The following is a 17880-nucleotide window of genomic DNA, read 5'->3' on the forward strand; positions in this document are numbered from 1 at the left end:
CGTGTGTACCCTCGCCCCTCCAAATGCCTCCCGTTCTTATTTTCTTATTTCTCCAACGCTCCCCCGGTGCTGCTGTCCAAAGACACACCTTCCCAGCCAGCCCAGCTGTCGCGTCTAGCTCCAGTGGTTGGGGGAAGCAGTGGGACCTCTGTGCTCTCCAAACCGAGCCCGCTGTGCTGGGCATCTCCCTCCCCTTCCCCTTGACAAACCATCCAGCCGGGATCATCCCTGCTCCTTCCCAGTCGCTAGTTTTGTTTATGGAACATACCAAGGCTTTGGGCAACCTGCGGTTGCACGGCTCTCCTTTGGTTTGGGGAGGGAGGGGGTAGCATTCACCGTCCCCGGTATGCCCGAGACTGTTAGATCAATCTTTCAGATCTGGAGGCACACGCAGCTGGTGACAGGAGAGCCCCCCCCCCTTCCCCGCGGGTGGGGGTGGGGAGAGGAGAAGGGACTCAGCTTGGGGAAGGAGGCAGGGAGGCAGCTGCAGTGCCGCGAGGGGTGCGTGCGCGTGTGCCAGGCTCGCCCGCCACCTCCCGGCTCAGTCTGCGCTCCTCCGCACGCGGGGCAGCCGGGCCGGCGAGCTGGGGAGCAGAAGCAGCGCCCCTCGCCCGGGCCTCGCCTCCCCAGGGCGCCCGGCAGTCCCCCAGGCCAGGGTGCACCACCCGGGCCACGCTCCCCACCCCCGCCCCTCGCACCCTCCCTGGCCCCCTCTCCATTGAGTTTTCCAACACGGGCGCCCGTCAATGGTCCTGCTCGGGGATGCACACGCAGCTCACGGCCGGAGGGGGGTAGCAGCCACCGCCTCCAGGTGCGGGCTTTCCAGGTCCGCCGCCGCCACCCGCTGTCGCCGCCACTCGAGCCCCGGGGCGCGCTGAGGTCCCGGCCGGCCATGGGGCTGCCGTTGCTGGCGTGAGAAGGGGCGCCGCAGCCTCCGAGCTTGGGGTGCCCGGCTGCCTGCATGGATGTCTTCAGCTTTGTGAAGATTGCAAAGCTCTCGAGGTAGGGGCTGCGCCGGTTCATTTGCACCCAGGGCCGCCGCAGCCGGCAACTTGGTGCTTTATTTTTCGGGAGGCTTGGGGAGAAGCAAAAGCTGGAGAGAGCAGCGGGGCTTAAGAAAGGACTGAAACGAGGTGGCCAGGGGCTGCTGCATTCAACTTATCTCCCACTGGCTGGTGGGGCTTGTGTTTCCGCGGCTGTAGACCACACACAGACACACACCCTCAGGCTCACACCGATATTCCTGACAGTTTGTTTCCCCTTAGGAAAAGCCCCAGTGGTGCTTGGGGTCACATGTATAATGCAGGGCCAAGAGAAGGTGGCTGTAATTGCTACTGCTAGGGAAAGCCAAAAGTGCTTAGAGTTTGGGTCCCTGCTTCCCAAGCAGCTGTGACCGAAAGTGGCCCCCTGGCCCCCCATCCCCTAAATGAGACCTCCACACCCTGAAAACTCAGCTTGTCGGTTGCCCTGGGAAGTTGTCCCGTGTTCCCAGCAGTGACCTAGATGCCAAAGAAAGGGAGCCGGAAGAGAAAGACCTTTAGCCTTTCTTCGGGTAACTATGTAGTCCCAAGCCATGAAAGATTTAGAAATTTGCTTCCAAGTGGCCATGTTGTTGAAATGGAAGAAAAATCATCTATTCAGGCCGATTTCTCTGGCAGTGCTGATAGAGGAAGCATATTTCCACTTTGTGGCTGCCTAGGTATTGCCTGGTTAGAGCACTGGCCTTAGGTTTTCTGCCCTGCTTATGCTTCCAAAGTCTTCATAGAACCCAGGAAGTAGGGCTGTGCTTCTGGCAGTGTGGCATTAACCGGGACGTGCCTGGTATGAGGAGTCTTAGGAGACCGTGCTCCACCTTCTTCCCCCACATCTTAGGACGGATGAGCCTTCTGCTCCTTGAGCTTGGTTCTTTGTAGCAGTTACCACCATGGCCTTCTGAGGTAGACACTAAGAGTTTTCCAGGATGTTTAGACTTCCTTGCAATTGCAAGAGAATAATTCTAGGACTTACTTTATTCCTTAGTGTCAGGGTGGGCTGTGTTGATTGCACCAGACAAGGATGAGAAGCCTCCGATTGCCACAATGAGAAATTCATGTGGACTTCGACTGGCTACATTACATTTGGGCCATTTCAGAAGCATTCAGTCTGCATGTTGCCTTTCAGATGTGCCTTTTGCCAGCATCCACAGGTCCTTATTTGTTCTTCTTGCCCATCTCCACCTTCCCTGTGTACTCACGTGAGTCAGTCTTAATGTCACAGCAGATTTTCCAGGGAAAGGGCCCTAGTGTAACTTAGTCTGGGTAGACATGAGGTATATAGCAGATGGGTAAATTTGTCTGTCTTGGAGCAGCCCACGAAGAGGTGTTGCCCTGCACATCAGAAGACTGATATGTCCAACAGTGGGTGATTGTAGCGTGGCACATGGTTTGGTTTCATGTCAATATCATAGAGGGCCATGGCTTCACACCTCCGTTCTGTTAACTTCCTGCATGCTTCTGCCTATGGCTGGTTTGTAAACAGCTGTCAAATCACAAACCATGGATGGTAAACGGCCGTGAGCAACAGTTTAGTGGTTTCCTGGTGCCATCTGTGTGATGGACAGAGATTGCTGAAGGGAAAGAGAAGTTCACCGGTATCATTGAAAGTAACCAAGATAGGTTTTGGTGGCCTCAAATGCTTAAAGTGATGAATGTTTAAAAAAAAAAAAATCTAGAGCCTAGATTTAGTCTTTAAACTTTGGTGTTTGGGGAGGAGAGTACTGTATGTCAGTGAAAAGATGGTTTATATTCATTTTACTAAATTCCGGGATGCCTTTGTGATATTCACAAATCTGAGTTTTTGCAAAACCCAAGCCAGGCTGTGGGAGATTAGTATCTTATTTTAAAGAGAGGTTAAAATTTAGTAAATGAGTGTGAATTTCACTTTCTGTCCTTAACGTGATCCAAATAGAGTGTTTATTCTAAAGAGAGAAGCCGCACATGTTCTGAGCTTATGTGCCCATTAAGAAACCTTTCATCCACAGGCATTCTTCTTGTGGCTCGGTGTGAGCTCGGCAATGGTCCCCACACTGAAAGAGCAGTACGAGTAGAGGGTCATCAGCACGCAGAAACACGTTTACAGCTGCTTCTCCCTGCCCTAGTAGGAATTGTCTTGTGCGTGTGTTTTAAACACTGTTACAGAAATCNCACAGATGTTTACAGCTGCTTCTCCCTGCCCTAGTAGGAATTGTCTTGTGCGTGTGTTTTAAACACTGTTACAGAAATCAAGTTCTTTTCTCAAAGGTGAAGTAGAAAAGTGCTTACACTGCAGGATTTTCCTGATTTCGGAATGGATAATCTTCCTAAAGGATTTAGCTTTGATCAGCGTGGTTACTTGAGTGCTTAAAATTCTCGTGGTTTAGAGGTGAACACACACAGTTACCCCGGGCCTTAGCCTTGTCTTTGGTTCCCAAGAACTTGAGTTTCTAAATGTCGATTAGGAAAGCATTTGCTGTAGAAAGCATACCTGCTGTTTGCTGAATGTCCCGTCTGTGAGTAAAGACACTGGTAATTACAGAGAATTATTGAGAGAATATGAGTCCACACTGGAATTAACAGAGTATTTTGACTTCTCAAAGTACCCACTTTTAACCACTTTTTCCCAGGATCTCTGCCCTTTTAATCATGTGAAAAAAAAAAGCAGAATTCACATTGCCCCTCGGAATCCAGTACCACCTATGGTCATCATTTTAAACTAATGCCACCGAGCACCGGAATAGCTGGTGAGTTGTGACGCTCTCCCTCTTTTTGAGTTGTGACCCTTGATGGCATCTGTTGTGCGTGGCACGATGTATCGTGGTTCTATCTGGAGATGTTTTTTCTTGTTCTTCTAATTTTCTGGTTATTAAACTGTTTGATAGTTTACATGCAATTTTACTTCACTGTTTCCTTGGTAACAGTTATATATCATTTTTCATCCTTGTAGATGAGAGCATTACAGATGATTGCCTTATAAACCAGTAATAGTATAAAAATAGGCATATATTTTTATTGTTACTGCCCTTTGTATCGACTATTTCATTTGTAAAGCAGATGCACTCTTTGAAATGTTTATTGGAGAATGCAGTTCAGTAGAAAAACATATGATTATGCCCCCTTCGCCTGAGGGAAGTGATGTGAAACCCAAAACTCATAGGGGTGTTATTAAACTGAGGGATGCTTTCAGAGATTGAATAGCTTAACTTCGTGTCTCTTCTTGACGCAAAATGGCACACTTTGAGATAATGATTGGGTCCCAACTGTTAATACGAAGATTATTCCTTATAGTGGTAGGTAAATTTGGAGGCTGCTTTATTTCACATTATCATGTGGTTGCATGGGCTATTTTGTGGCAGACAGTGGTAACTGATATCTGTAATAATAATTTCGTTGCAAGTATCGTATGTTTGAGGAAGAATTAGAGCTTCCTCACCTTCTTCTGTAAAACCTATTTAGAGACTACTAAACTTCTATTTTTTACTTTTACCTTATTCAGAATTAAATATTTCCTGGGGGAAAAAGGGAAGTTAAGGAAGCAATGCAAAAGGTCATATTTTTCGCATCTCCTCTCTTTTTACCTGAATAATTGCATCAATATTGCCGATAATAGTGAGCTCTCGAGGCTAGCAACCAAAAACCCCCAAAGACTCTGGATTTGAATTTTATTAAAAATGCTACTTGCTCATCATCTGAGTCCTTTCTGAGTTCTGATTTTTGTGGCTGTCAGGAGGTGAAATGATGAACAGTTTCATAACAGAACTAGATTCCTGTTTTAGGAATATTTAACTCTAGTTTCCCAGGGGTTGCTGGTTTGCAGCTGTGAAAGTCTAGTTGCTAGCAGTTCTGGGGGGAAGATGTCTAGTTCAGGCTATATACCATTTCAAGCATCTCTCTCTCTCTCTCTCTCTGTTCCTCCCTCCACTCTCCCTCTCCTTCTCTCTCTTTCTCCCTTTCTCTCTCTCTCTTTGGGGCAAGTAAATTTCACCTCCTTTCAGAATTTGATATAGATAGTCACCTGCAGTGAAATTTACTTGTACTTTAAATGCATGACGTCAAAATTTTCACTTTCTGCTTATGGACCTTTCAGCTATTCTTTCTCTCTTTACGTACACAGACACAGATGCACCGTTCAACTTTATTACTTTATTATTCCATTTAGAGTTTGCCATGGAAGTTTAGCTGTGAGAGAATATACATTATTGACGAGCTAGGAATTTATCTTTAAGAATTGACTGAAGGGGCACCTGGGTGGGTCAGTTGGTTAACTGTCTGCCTTCAGCTCGGGTCATGATCCCGGGGTCCTGGGATCGAGCCCCACATCGGGCTCCCTGCTCAGCGGGGAGTCTGCTTCTCCCTCTTCCTCTGCTCCGCCCCTGTTCGTGCGCTTGCTCTCTCTCGCAAATAAATAAATAAAATATTTTAAAAAAAGAATTGACTTAAGATCACTAATTTCATAGTTGTCTCAATAAGAAAAATTGAGAGCGTTTTTGAGAATATAGCCCCCAAGTCTACTAACCTTACCATTTAAATGATCTTGAACTTTCGGAGCTAATCATAGCAAGGAAAGAAAAGTATATAAATAGGTTAAACCAGGGGTTGGCAAACTGTTGCCTGTGGGCCAAATCTGGCTTGTTGACTGTTTTGGTATAGAATGTGATCTAAGAATGGCTTTTAAAATTAAAAATTGTTTTAGTGGTTAAAAAGAAATCAAAAGAAGAATAGTATGGAATTAAAGTGTCAGTATTTGTAAATAAAGTTGTATTAAAACACAGCTAGGCTGGGTGCCTGGTTGGCTCAGTTGGTAAGTGTCTCCCTTCGGCTCAGGTCGTGATCCTGGTGTCCTGGGATCGAATTCTGCATCGGGCTCCCTGCTCTTCTGCCTTTGCTTCTCTCTCTCTCTGTCTCTCATGAATAAATAAATAAAATCTTTAAAAAGGAAAACACAGCTAAGATCATGCATTACATATTGTCTGGGGCTGCGTGTGCTGTGCAACAGCAAAGTTTAATAGATACTAACAAGACCTTATGGCCCACAAAGCCTAAAAGATTTACTATCTGGTCTTTCATAGAAAGTTTACCAACCCCAGGGTTAAACAATACCTTTTCCTATTTTTTCTTCTTTACATTACCAGCACATGTGTGTGGGCACAAGTATAACCAATTACACGCTGTCAAAGAACAGTGAAGCCAAACACTACTTAAAGCAGTAAGGACAGATTTGAGTCAGTAATACAGTATTGTAATAGGGAAAGGAGTCTGGTGCAAACTCAACACAACTTCAATTTGTACAGAGGGGACTGGGCATTTTAAAGGGACAATGAGGGAATAGGGAAGGGGATGAGCTGGAGCTCGGTAGAGGCAGGGCAGTGAAAAAAGTACCAAAACTGTGGGGGATGTTGGTCCGTGTAAACCCCATCTGAGTTTGTTAAGTGGCACTTATCCAAGGTAGGCTTCTACCCTCCCACTGAAGCTGGGAGACAGGGGCCCCTATCTTCAGGTGTTGGCTGGAACAAACAGTAAATTCTTTTGGCAGCCTTGATCTTTCTCAGGCAGGCGCTTTAAGGGGGTGGGCACTTGCATCCTAGGGATGTGTGGACTTGAGCTGTTAGAAACTGATTTAGTATTTGTTCAGGTCTTGATAGACCAAGGTCGAGGCCTAGTTGAGAAAGGGCTCAAAGGAGCCTGGCTGGAGTTTGGTTAAGGAAAGAAACTTTGCCAATAGAAAATTTAGCATATTGAGTACATGAGTTCACTACTGTACATTCACCTTTAATGTAGACCTTATCGTTATTTAAACTTCTGATCTCAAATTACTTATTTAACCGTTGGATGTCAACCACGAGAAGTGTACATAATTGCCCAACTGGTATTTGTTGCACTGGGGACAATTTTGCATACTTCTTGGTCACTAGGTTGGCCTGCTTTCTTTGCGTTGGGAAATTACTTGTGAGAGTGATGCTTGCCTCCCATTGGCCTTTCAACTTCTAGTTTCACATGGATGGAAAAAGAGTGGGCAATAATATTTGTACAGCCTCAACTGACATGTGCCCATGAGCTGATAAACAAGTCCATGGGAGAATGCCTGGTATTTCCTTACAGTACACTTGAGCCATCTGGTCCTAATGGCTGATGACCTTCATTAATCTTTTTCCAAATGGAAAGAAAACTAGATGAGTGGGTTTAGTTGTAGACCAAGGACTGGAAGTCGGCTGTATTAATTTGGAGTTGAGTTTAACCCAACTTTTTTATGATTTGATTGAGAGCATTATAATGAAAAACCAGAGGCTACCTTCAGTTCAGCACAGCAAAAACATCTCAAAAGTATGCTGCCTTGCTTGTGAGCAATTCAGGTCATTATGTACTAAAGCTGCAAAAACTATCTAGACGAAATCTAAACCTTAGTTTTAGATGACAAAGTTAACATTCCCATTTTTTTCCTGGCAAAGAGATGAGAAGGTTTTCCTGCCTGAATTCTTCTTTTAGAAATATATTTTCAAGTATGGTTTACAGGATTTAGCATATAATAAGTACTCTGTACTAAATAATGAGTGAGTACAGTTATACACAACCCATTCTCATACCTCTTGCAAATAAACTCTCATCATTTGTTTAGCTGAACAATTATCATGATCAGTAACTCAGAAATGTAAAGGAGTACATACATTAAAAACAAATGGCCTGCTTTGGGACTAGGTCTTAGAGAATAAACTTTTATTTCTGTTTTGACCTTTGGAGCATTTATTTTTTCTGTGACTGATGGTTACAGAGTCACCAACGTGAACTTCTAAGAAATCTTTGTTTTACTGCTATCAGCTCCACAAGCAAATTTAGGATTGTGCTAAATGGGTTTTTGTAGATGTCAGGAAGTTTTTATTTTAGGAACTCCTTTTTGAGTGATAGGAAAATACTATCATTTCCATGAAAGAAATGTTTCTCAAGTTTAGAAGGAAAAGCGATTTTCCTACAATTACAGTTTACTATAGGGTTTTAATTTTTTATTGTGGTCGTTTTCCTATGTTCCATAAATCATGTGAGGTTTGCTTAATGGAAAATAAGGATGTGATAATCTTCTGACAAAGATAAGCTTTAAAGAAAACAATAGGCCAAACTTGGTAACAGGTAAAAATAGGTAAACTTGGTGCAGCACACGTAGGAAGGAATGTATTTCCAGACTTAGCCGGCACGACCTTGGACTGGCAGAGGTTGGACCCTGTGGTGGAGAATGTAAGGCCATCTGGCTAATTTAGGGCAGGTGTGTTCGTTCTGAATGGGATCGGACAGCTAACTGGGAGACTTTACAACCGCCCTTCTAACTGGAGTCCAGGGCGCTTGTCTCTTATGAAATACACAATCCTCATTGCAAGCCCCTCAGGTGTCCAGCTGAATTGTGGCTCAGGCCACCCAACTTGTTTACCTTGCTTTTATTTTTACGTGCTTATTTCATCAGAGCTTTGCTACCAATTTTTGTAAATAAAGTTTTATTGGAACACGGTCACGCACATTTGTTTGTATATTGTCTGTGGTGGCTTTTGGCAGAGTTGAATAGCTGTGACAGAGACCGCATGGCTTGCAAGGCCTGTAGTATTTACTCTCTGCCCTTAACAGGAGTATTTTACTGTTCTTCCTTGAGCTCAGTACTCAAATTCCCCTTTGGGGCTAGAGTTGTGCCCTGGGCGTCTGCCTGTTTTGCTGGGATGGGGAAGGGTGGATATGGTTGGGGAGTGTACCCCATACCCAGGAAGCCTGGCCATCTTCTCTCTGGGGATCTCTACGTCTTATCACTCATCATACCACTTGAGGGTAAATCGAAAAGTTTTCTTTTAAAGATTTTATTTATTTACTTAGAGAGAGAGAGAGAGTGCTCACACTAGCAGGGGGAGGGGCCGAGGGAGATGGATAAGCAGGGGAAGCCCACTCTATCCCAGGACTCCAAGATCATAACCTGAGCTGAAGTCAGGCGCTTAACCAACTGAGCCACCCAGGCACTCATAGAAGTTTTCTAAAGTACAAAACTGACCCTCTATCTCTGTACTCCTTAATGTCCTTAGAACAAAAGTCCCCATTCTTTATCTCCACCCTACTGGGGTTGGCCCTGTCTTCTTTGGCCACCTTATTTCTGGACATTTGTGATTTTTCTTTCCCAGCCTTAACTTCCTACTTAACCCCCAAACACACATGTGCACACATTTTTACACATAGCCCCCCCCCACACCCCTACCTCTAGCTGTGTTGAACTTTTAATTTATTTTTTTATGTATTTGTTTTTTATGTTGAACTTTTTAGAAGTCCTAAATGATGTCATGTCTCTGTGCCTTTACATATGCTCTTCATTTTTTCTCGAACACTCTTTACCTTGACTCCTTTTCACCTGAAAAAGTACTATTTGACTTTCATGTTGCAGGGTTTTTTTTTGTTTGTTTTTGTATGTTTGAGTTTTCAATCTGAGATCGTTCCATGTAGCCTTCTCCAACTTTCCAATCCTGGGTTAAATGGCTGACTAGCATCTTTCGTTAGTTTACATAGTCTAACTGCTTTAACAGAGCAACCCCTCAGTTGTTAGTGGCGTATCTCTGTTGACTTGGAGCCCCAAACAGGTGTTCCTGATGGAGGGAGGGATTCTGCGAGACACACTCACTTAGAGAACCTGCGAGATGGAAGCTCTCTCCTCTTCAGCTTGAGATTCAAGGTGGCGCAGCCTGTCAACATTCAGCTGACAGATGAGGAGAGAGAAAAGGGGGAAGATTGGCTGGGAGGTTTTGAAAGGCCCTGCCTGGAATTGAGTCTATCATTCTGCCCACGCTCCACTTACCAGGACCCTAGTTACACCTAACTGCAAGGATCGCTGGGAAATTTAATCCAGCTGTGCACCTGGTCTCTATGGCACGTCTTGGGTCCTGACTTCATTGTAACAGTTATTCTCTATGTGGTTGATTGCTCTTTGTTCCCATTTCTTAAACCCTTCCTAAATCCAGGCCTCTTCTATGTGGCATAACAGTTCCTCCTGCTACAGGTGGAGTGACCTTCCCTGCCTGATTGCTGTTGGGCTGGTGACCTGCTTTGGCCAACAGAAGGTGGGCCGGGCTCACAGAGTATCAATTTTGGCAGAAGGCCTTAAGAGGACGTGTGCATTTCTTTTTTGCTTCTAGCATTGCCCTCGCAAGAACTGCCTGGGGTAGTATGTTGGTCCCAAAAGCTAGATTTCGCACGGCACAGCACCATCCTGCAGACCCGTGAGCAGGCAAACATGCTCACTGTTGGCTGGCACTGAGTTTCAGGAGGTTTGTTACATAGCATTATTGTGGCAATGGTCAACTAGGACGCATTGTATTATAATTCAGTCCAATTTTGCATTTTTGAGGGCAAACCCTCTTTATGGGACACGCCCTCGGTTCAGAGGAGATACTGAGGACTTGGTGAGTTATGAATGAAGCGGAGTGAGACGATGCTGCATTGCACATGGCGTCCGGTGTTGACTGTCACAGCTATAGCTGCTCTTGCACTTCATCCAGCTGCTCTGACAGCTCCTGATTTTGAGGATCTGCCTCTAGGACTTGTGCCCGTTGGACACTAGGCGGGGAACCACTGCGCACGGCGGTGACTCCAGCCTGAACCTCTCCTTCTGACACTTGTTTCCTTTCCCTTCCTTCGAGGGAGGGAGTCCTAGTCTTTTCAAATCATACACATTGTTTCTCTACCACCACAAGAGAATTGTCCATAATGTTTGTAACGTACCTAAAGATCTGATAATGAGACTTTTGTATACTTAAGTGTCATAGTAAAGAATCGATGATCAGGGTATCTTGCATACAGTACATTGAGTAAATGAAATCACTGGGAAGTGGAATACTCACTATACTAAATGAAAGGCACTGTCTTGCTAAAGTGCACGTGTCTAGGGGCGCCTGGCTGGCTCAGTTGGTGGAGCATGTGAGTTTGAGCCCCATGTTGGATATAGAGAGTACTTAAAAATCTTTAAAAAGATTTTTTTTAAGATTTTATTTATTTATTTGACAGAGAAAGAGACAGCCAGTGAGAGAGGGAACACAGGGGGAGTGGGAGAGGAAGAAGCAGGCTCCCAGCATAGGAGCCTGATGTGGGGCTTGATCCCTGAATGCCGGGATCAAGCCCTGAGCTGAAGGCAGACGCTTAACGACTGAGCCACCCAGGCACCCCATTAAAAAGATTTTTTTTTTAAATAAAGTGTACAGGGGCGCCTGGGTGGCACAGCGGTTAAGCGTCTGCCTTCGGCTCAGGGCGTGATCCCAGCATTATGGGATCGAGCCCCACATCAGGCTCCCTTTGCTATGAGCCTGTTTCTTCCTCTCTCACTCCCCCTGCTTGTGTTCCCTCTCTCGCTGGCTGTCTCTATCTCTGTCGAATAAATAAATAAAATCCTTAAAAAAATAAAAAAATAAAAAAAAATAAAGTGTACATATTTGACCTAGAGTTAGTTTTTATATCGCCTTTTAAAATATCATACTCAGGACACCTGGGGGGCTCAGTCGATTGGGCATCTGCCTTTGGCTTACGTTATGATCCCAAAGGTAGACACCCAACCAACTGAGCCACTCAGGTGCCCAGTTATCTACGTTCTTTAACCTTTCCACTTGTTTTCCATAGGATAATATATACACAATTCTATACGTAGTATTTTTACAAAATATGTTTTCATATTATTAAAAATTCCTTTTTTAAAACAGTTTTTATTTATTTATTTGAGAGAGAGTGAGCAAGAGAAAGAGCAGGAATAGGAGCAGAGGGCAGAGGGAGAGGGAGAAGCAGACTCCCCTGCCAAGCAGGGAGCCCGACGCGGGGCTTGATTGCAGGACCTGGGGCTCCATCCCAGGACCATGGGATCATGACCTCAGCTGAAAGCAGACGCTTAACTGACCGGGCCACCAAAGTGCCCCTCATTAAAAATTCTTTATAAATAGGGGCACCTGTGTGGCTCAGTTGGTCAAGCATCTGCCTTTGGCTCAGGTCATGATCTCAGGGTCCTGAGTCTCCTCACCCTCTCCCTCTGCCCCCACCCCCACCTGTGCTCTCTCTCTCTCTTGCTCTCTTTCTCAAATAAATAAATAAATAAATAAATAAAATCTTTAAAAAATTCTTTATAAATATAAAATACATAGCTACACATGCTACAGTTTAGTGAATGACTTCTTATTTAATTAAGATTTAGATCATTTCTAGTGTTTTGCCTTGGATGAATGCTGTGATGCAATAAATATCTTTACAGCTAAGTCTTTGGATTATGGACATTTTTTATGATATTAATAATAGCATACTGAATATTTCAAAACTCATAAAAGTCAGAAGGTAGTTTGAGATGCCATTAAGTGATATTCAAATTTTATGCTCAAATTGTGGGCATTCTGGTTCCTCATAGGTATTAAAATTGACAAACAGAATTTGTCCTGGATGTGAGCCTCATGACAAGACATGAAGTGGTTGGTGATGGGGAAAGCTTGAGTAATGGTGGTTGGAGCTTCAGGTTGATTTTGAGCAAGTCAAGCCTTTGTTTCCTCAAATTGTACAGTGGAGAAATTGTGCGATATGCTCTCTAAATTTAATTCTATTTCTAAAATTTCATCATTTTTCCATAGAATAAGTGAATTCTAAGAAATACATCTATGAGAACTTGGATTAAAATAGCATGAAACATTATGCAGTTGTAAAAAATAAAGAAAAAAAGAACATTCTATGCAGTGATTTAAAATGATCTCCAGAATATATTAAGTGAAAATAATAAATTACACGACAGTAAGCATGCTTGTATTCATATAAAAAATACTGAAAGGATACATAAGAAAATTGGGAGGTTAAGGGGCACTTGGCTGACTATAGAGCGTGGGACTCTTGATCTCAGGGTCCTGAGTTTAAGCCTCACATTGAACATAGAGCTTACTTTTAAAAAAAGAATGGGGGAGATAGGGAGAAAAGAAAGTTTACTTAGACAAAAGAAATAAATTGGGTAAATATGATCCCCCCAAATATGTTAAAATGTTGAAAAATTTGCTCTGGATGAAAATATAAATTGCTAAGTTAGGCCATTCTAACTTATAAGTTCCTCATTTTCTCTCTTTTGAACTAATGAAATAAGAGATAATTTAATATATTAAGAATATATATCTGAAAAGTATAATAGAAATTTCAGATTTATAAAATTTTCATGGTAATTTTTAGTAGCAAATGCAGATAAAGCTGAGAGATGGCATCATTTAAAAAGTGGTATCTTTTTGTATAGAATTGAGTACTCTGAAGCAAAATTTCTTCCGTTTCTCTATCTAGATCAGCTTTTCTCTGTTAGGAATATAAACAGAAAATGTTTTTCTTTTTACCCTACCTCCCAACAAGGAATGCTTATTTTATATGTTTTTAAACTTAAATTTTACCGGCTTTTGACAGCAATACTAAAAATCCTATCTTCTGATAATCTTCCACTCATCAAAGGGGACATCCTGGTGTGTTTTGGAGAACCACTTTCTGGGGATGTATTGATGGATGTTTCCTTTAGGACTGTAATTTGATTATGCTGCCATTAGTTCATAATTTGGCTTTCCGGTTGAGATCATGTTGACAGGCTGAAGAATAGAATGCTATTTAACTAAGTTGATGGAACACACACAGGAGGCAATAAAGTGCCTAATCCTTCTCTACTGGTTAATTCTTCAGTTGACCTCACTTTAGTACTATTGTGGTCATGTGTAACTCCCTAAACTTCCATTTATCTACAATATAGTGATGTGTTCAATCAAATCGTCTATTATAGGTATATAATACTGAGCCACCCAGGAGTCCCCACAGTTTTATTTCTGACCTAGAAATCATTTCCGATTTTTTTCCTGTGTCCTAGTTAGGGATCAGGGGCTGGCAAGCTATAGCCTATGGACCAAATCCAACCTGTTGCCTGTGTTTGTATAAAGCTAAGTATGGTTATTACAGTTTTAAATGGTTCCCCTAAATCAAAAGAAGAATAATATTTCATGACATGCGAAAATTATATGAGAATGAAATGTAAGTATCCATAAATAAAGTTTTATTGGCACACAGCCATGCCCATTATGTATTGTCCATGGCTGCTTCCTTGATACAATGGGAGAGCTGAATGGTTGCTATGGAAAATAGATGATCCACAAAAGCCTAAAATATCTCCCCCAAACAGAAAGCTTGCTGAGCCTTGTCCTATGTCATCAAATATCAAGTGGTGCTTGGTGAGATGGGAATTAAAAATAAATATGTAGATATAGATTTAGATATATAAATATTTTTATCGTTCTGGGTTTTTGGAAATTCTGCATAAATGGGATGCTAGACAGTATCACTTTGCACTTACAGATGATTCTCTGTATAATTGTTCTTACTGTGGACAATCCTGTCTCTTCTCCAGTAGATTTTAAAAACTTGAGTAGAAATCATCTAGCAGGGGCACCTGGCTGGTTCAGTTGGAAGAGCATGCAACTCTTAATCTCGGGGTCCTGAGTTTGAGGCCCATGTTGGGTGTAGAGATTACTTAAAAAAATATTTCAAAATTAAAAAGAAAAGGAAGAAGAAAAGAGTAATCATCCTGTAAATGGTTAAATCCTCTTGCCGTGCTTGCTTTCTTTCCCACAAGGAAGAGGTAATAACCCACACGTGCTATGTAGTAAAGGATTCGAAGCAAAAAACTGAGAAACTGTTTCCCCTTTGTCCACTGGTTGTTTTTCTATGACGGGTGGATGCTTTGAAGGAAAGTGTAGAAACCACACTGGAAAAGTAGGTGTGGGAGGATAGAAGAAATAGAAGAGGATGTTGACCCCCCCCCCCCCGCCTCCCCGGCCAGCCCTACTTGGTTATCTGACCATGTCTACAGCATGGCTTGTTATTTAGGGGCACCTATACCTAGTAGTTCTTGTATAACCTAAATAGCGCTATGTTTTAAGGTTAAAAATGTCATCCTTATTATGCTTTTTTATTTTGTGTATCAGGATATTTTAGCTGCAAGTAAAGGAATGCTTTCCTAAAAGTGGCTTACAGAATATATTTCTAGAGGTCGGTGGTTCCTGGATTGGGCTCCATTGACTCAGGCTCTTTCCTTCTTTCTCCTCCACCAGCTTTATGCTTGTTAACCGTATGCGTGTAAAGTGATTGCCACAGCTCCAGGCATCATATCATTGTATGGCTGGGTTCAGAGGCAGGAAACGGTGGCTGGGGAATTGTGAGCATTTTCTTTGTCTCTCTCTTTTGTCATGGAAGAACATAAAGCTGAGGTTCTTCTCTCATAGTATCCTTGACCAGAATGTGTCCCATGGCCACACCTAGCAAAGGGCAATCAGATGTTCATTTCTGACCCACCTCTGCAGAGATCCTAACACTCAGAATCAGAGTTCTAACAGCATAGAAGAAGAAAAGAAGAGAAGATGAGAAAGCAGTCAACATGCTATTCCTCTTCAATATTTTCTCTTTTATTCAGAGCTGCACTTTTGGAGAATAGCAACAAGGCTATTGTTTGCAGAAGAAACACTTGAATTTGGAAGGTAGCTATCAAATGTCCATTCAGACACTATATGCATATTCTGGTAGAATTTTGTGACCCTTATTGCTCTGTGATCAAATGGCAAGTGTATTATTTAGGATGCTGTCAGCAGCAAGTAGTAGAAAACGTAACCACAGGGGCACCTGGGTGGCTCAGTTGGTGACGCGTCTGCTTTCGGCTCAGGTCATGGCTCCAGGGTCCTGGGATCGAGCCCCCCATCAGGCTCCCTGCTCAGCAGGGAGTCTGTTTCTCCCTCTCCTTCTGCTTCTCCCCCTGCTGTCACAAGCGCACACACACACACACTCTCTCTCTCAAATAAATAAATAAAATCTTGAAAAAAAAAAAAAAGGAAAAGAAAAAGTCCAGAGGTAAAGCCATTTTAGAGTTGGTTAACTGGATTCAAGGGTTTTGTCATCTTTTTCACGCACCATCTCAACATGTGGCCTGAACCTCTTGTGGTCACAAAGTGACTGCGGTATCTCCAGCTATCATATCTTCACACACAAAAAAACAAAGATGACGGGGCGCCCAGCTGGCTCAGTTGGTGGAGCGTGCAACTCTTGATCTTGGGGTTGTGAGTTCAAGCCCCACGTCGGGTGTAGAGATTACTTAAAAATAAAATTTTTTAAAAAATGAGAGGGGAACAGAATATGTTGTTTCTATGCCTCTCTTTTGAGAATGTGAAAAAAAAATCTGCCAGAAACCTCATAGCGGAGTCCCTTGATCTTACGTTGTCTAGGACTATCATTGTGTCTCATGCCTTTCTTAAATCTCCCTGGCGAAGGGAATCACCGTGGCCGGTTTAGGCTTGCAGACACTGGCAAACTGTGATCTGTGGACCAAATACAGCCTATCACCTGTTTTTGTAAATAGAGTTTTATTAGACTACAGCCATGCCCGTTTGTATACTTAAAATTTATGGCTACTTTTTCACTATAACAATTGAGTTGAGTAGTTGCAACAGAGACCGTAGAGCCCATAAAGCTCAAACTATTTACTCTCTGGCCCTTTCTAGAAAAAGGTTGCTGACCTCTGGTTTAGAGAATCAGTGGTTCTCAAATGGGGAACCGGTGGTGGGCGATGCCCCTGAGTGTTCTAGTTGTTTATGATGTTGGGGCCGGGGGTCCTATGGGCATATAGTGGGAAGGGACCAGGGATACCAAGCATCCTAACATGAGCAAAATAGTTCTGTATAATGAAGGGTTGTCCCACTCAAAATAGCAGTGGTACCTTCATATTGACAAACACTGACTTATTAAGAGTCACTTTCTAGCATGGCAGAGGGCCGCAGCTCCTGCTACCCCCATCTTAACCCCAACCCAGTAGATGGCCATCTGATACCTCTGTAAAATTGAGACAGGGAGGAAAGAAGGAGAGGAAATTGTTGGTTATGCAACCAAAAGTGCTGGCTGCGGAGAGCAGAGAGGATTTGCTAAATTGATATCCAGAAAGGGATTGTTGCATGGGTATCTGATAATCATGGACTGACTCATCGGCTGGGGACAGTGGTGGCCCTGGCGGGGAGCAGCTCATGGAGCTGGAGTTTTACATCTGTGGGAAACGTGCTTTTCTGTGCTCCAGCCACTACAGAGTTGGAGTTCACATGAATGCAAAGGCCTTTTCTTTCCTGTTGTTCTGTAATGAACAAAGTATTTCCAACAAGAATGTGTGAACCGTATGATTGAAAGTAAGGTTTGAAAGACAATTATAAACAATTTAAAATAATTTTTTTTGCATTTATGATAAAACCAATTAATGTATTAGGCACTTTTCATTGAAAAGAAATTTATAATCGTGCATTTCTTAATCCTCACCATTTTCTCACTGATTGAATAACGTGTAAGAGTGCATAATAAAAATGTCTCAGCTATACTTTTTTTATACATCTATAGCCATAATCATGTTAAATGAAGGCATGGAGATAGAGATGAAGCATATTGGAGCATTCCCATTATTGGGTAGGTGTAGATGCTTACATGTTAAACAAATTTCATGTTTGATGATTGCCTAGAATGTTGTAGTAGTCTGAGATTTTTTAAACCAAAACTCATAGTAAGAAATTTGTTTTCCACTGTTACCCAATACACGCAAATACCACACACGTACATGCAAATACATACACACACACACAACTAAAGCAGGTTTCACAAAATAACGATTTGGACACAGTCTGATTCTGTTCTATCATTTGTTATTTTTTTATTCTGCTGATTGCAGCTCACTGAAGTACAGTTGATTTTTGAACAATGCAGAGGTTAGTGATGCCAGCCATGGCCCCATGCTGTTGAAAATATGCCTATAACTTTTGACTCCCCCAAAACTTAAATACCAATAACTACTGTTGACCAGAAG

General features: G+C 42.9%; 1 protein-coding gene across 2 annotated transcripts in view; it reads left to right on the top strand.

Moving 5' to 3' along the window:
• Nucleotides 1–514: 514 nt before the first annotated feature.
• Nucleotides 515–17880, top strand: part of FRMPD4 (FERM and PDZ domain containing 4) — a 558281-nt gene continuing 540915 nt past the window's right edge. The window contains exon 1 of one of the 2 annotated variants that reach the window (XM_034649249.1): nt 515–1002. In XM_034649249.1, coding sequence (XP_034505140.1) covers nt 962–1002 — 41 coding nt within the window. In that variant the 5' untranslated portion in view covers nt 515–961. The remainder of the gene's footprint in view (nt 1003–17880) is intronic. The other variant, XM_034649250.1, reaches the window with a different exon arrangement.

Source organism: Ailuropoda melanoleuca, chromosome X (assembly GCF_002007445.2).
Source record: "Ailuropoda melanoleuca isolate Jingjing chromosome X, ASM200744v2, whole genome shotgun sequence".
NCBI lineage: Eukaryota > Metazoa > Chordata > Mammalia > Carnivora > Ursidae > Ailuropoda > Ailuropoda melanoleuca.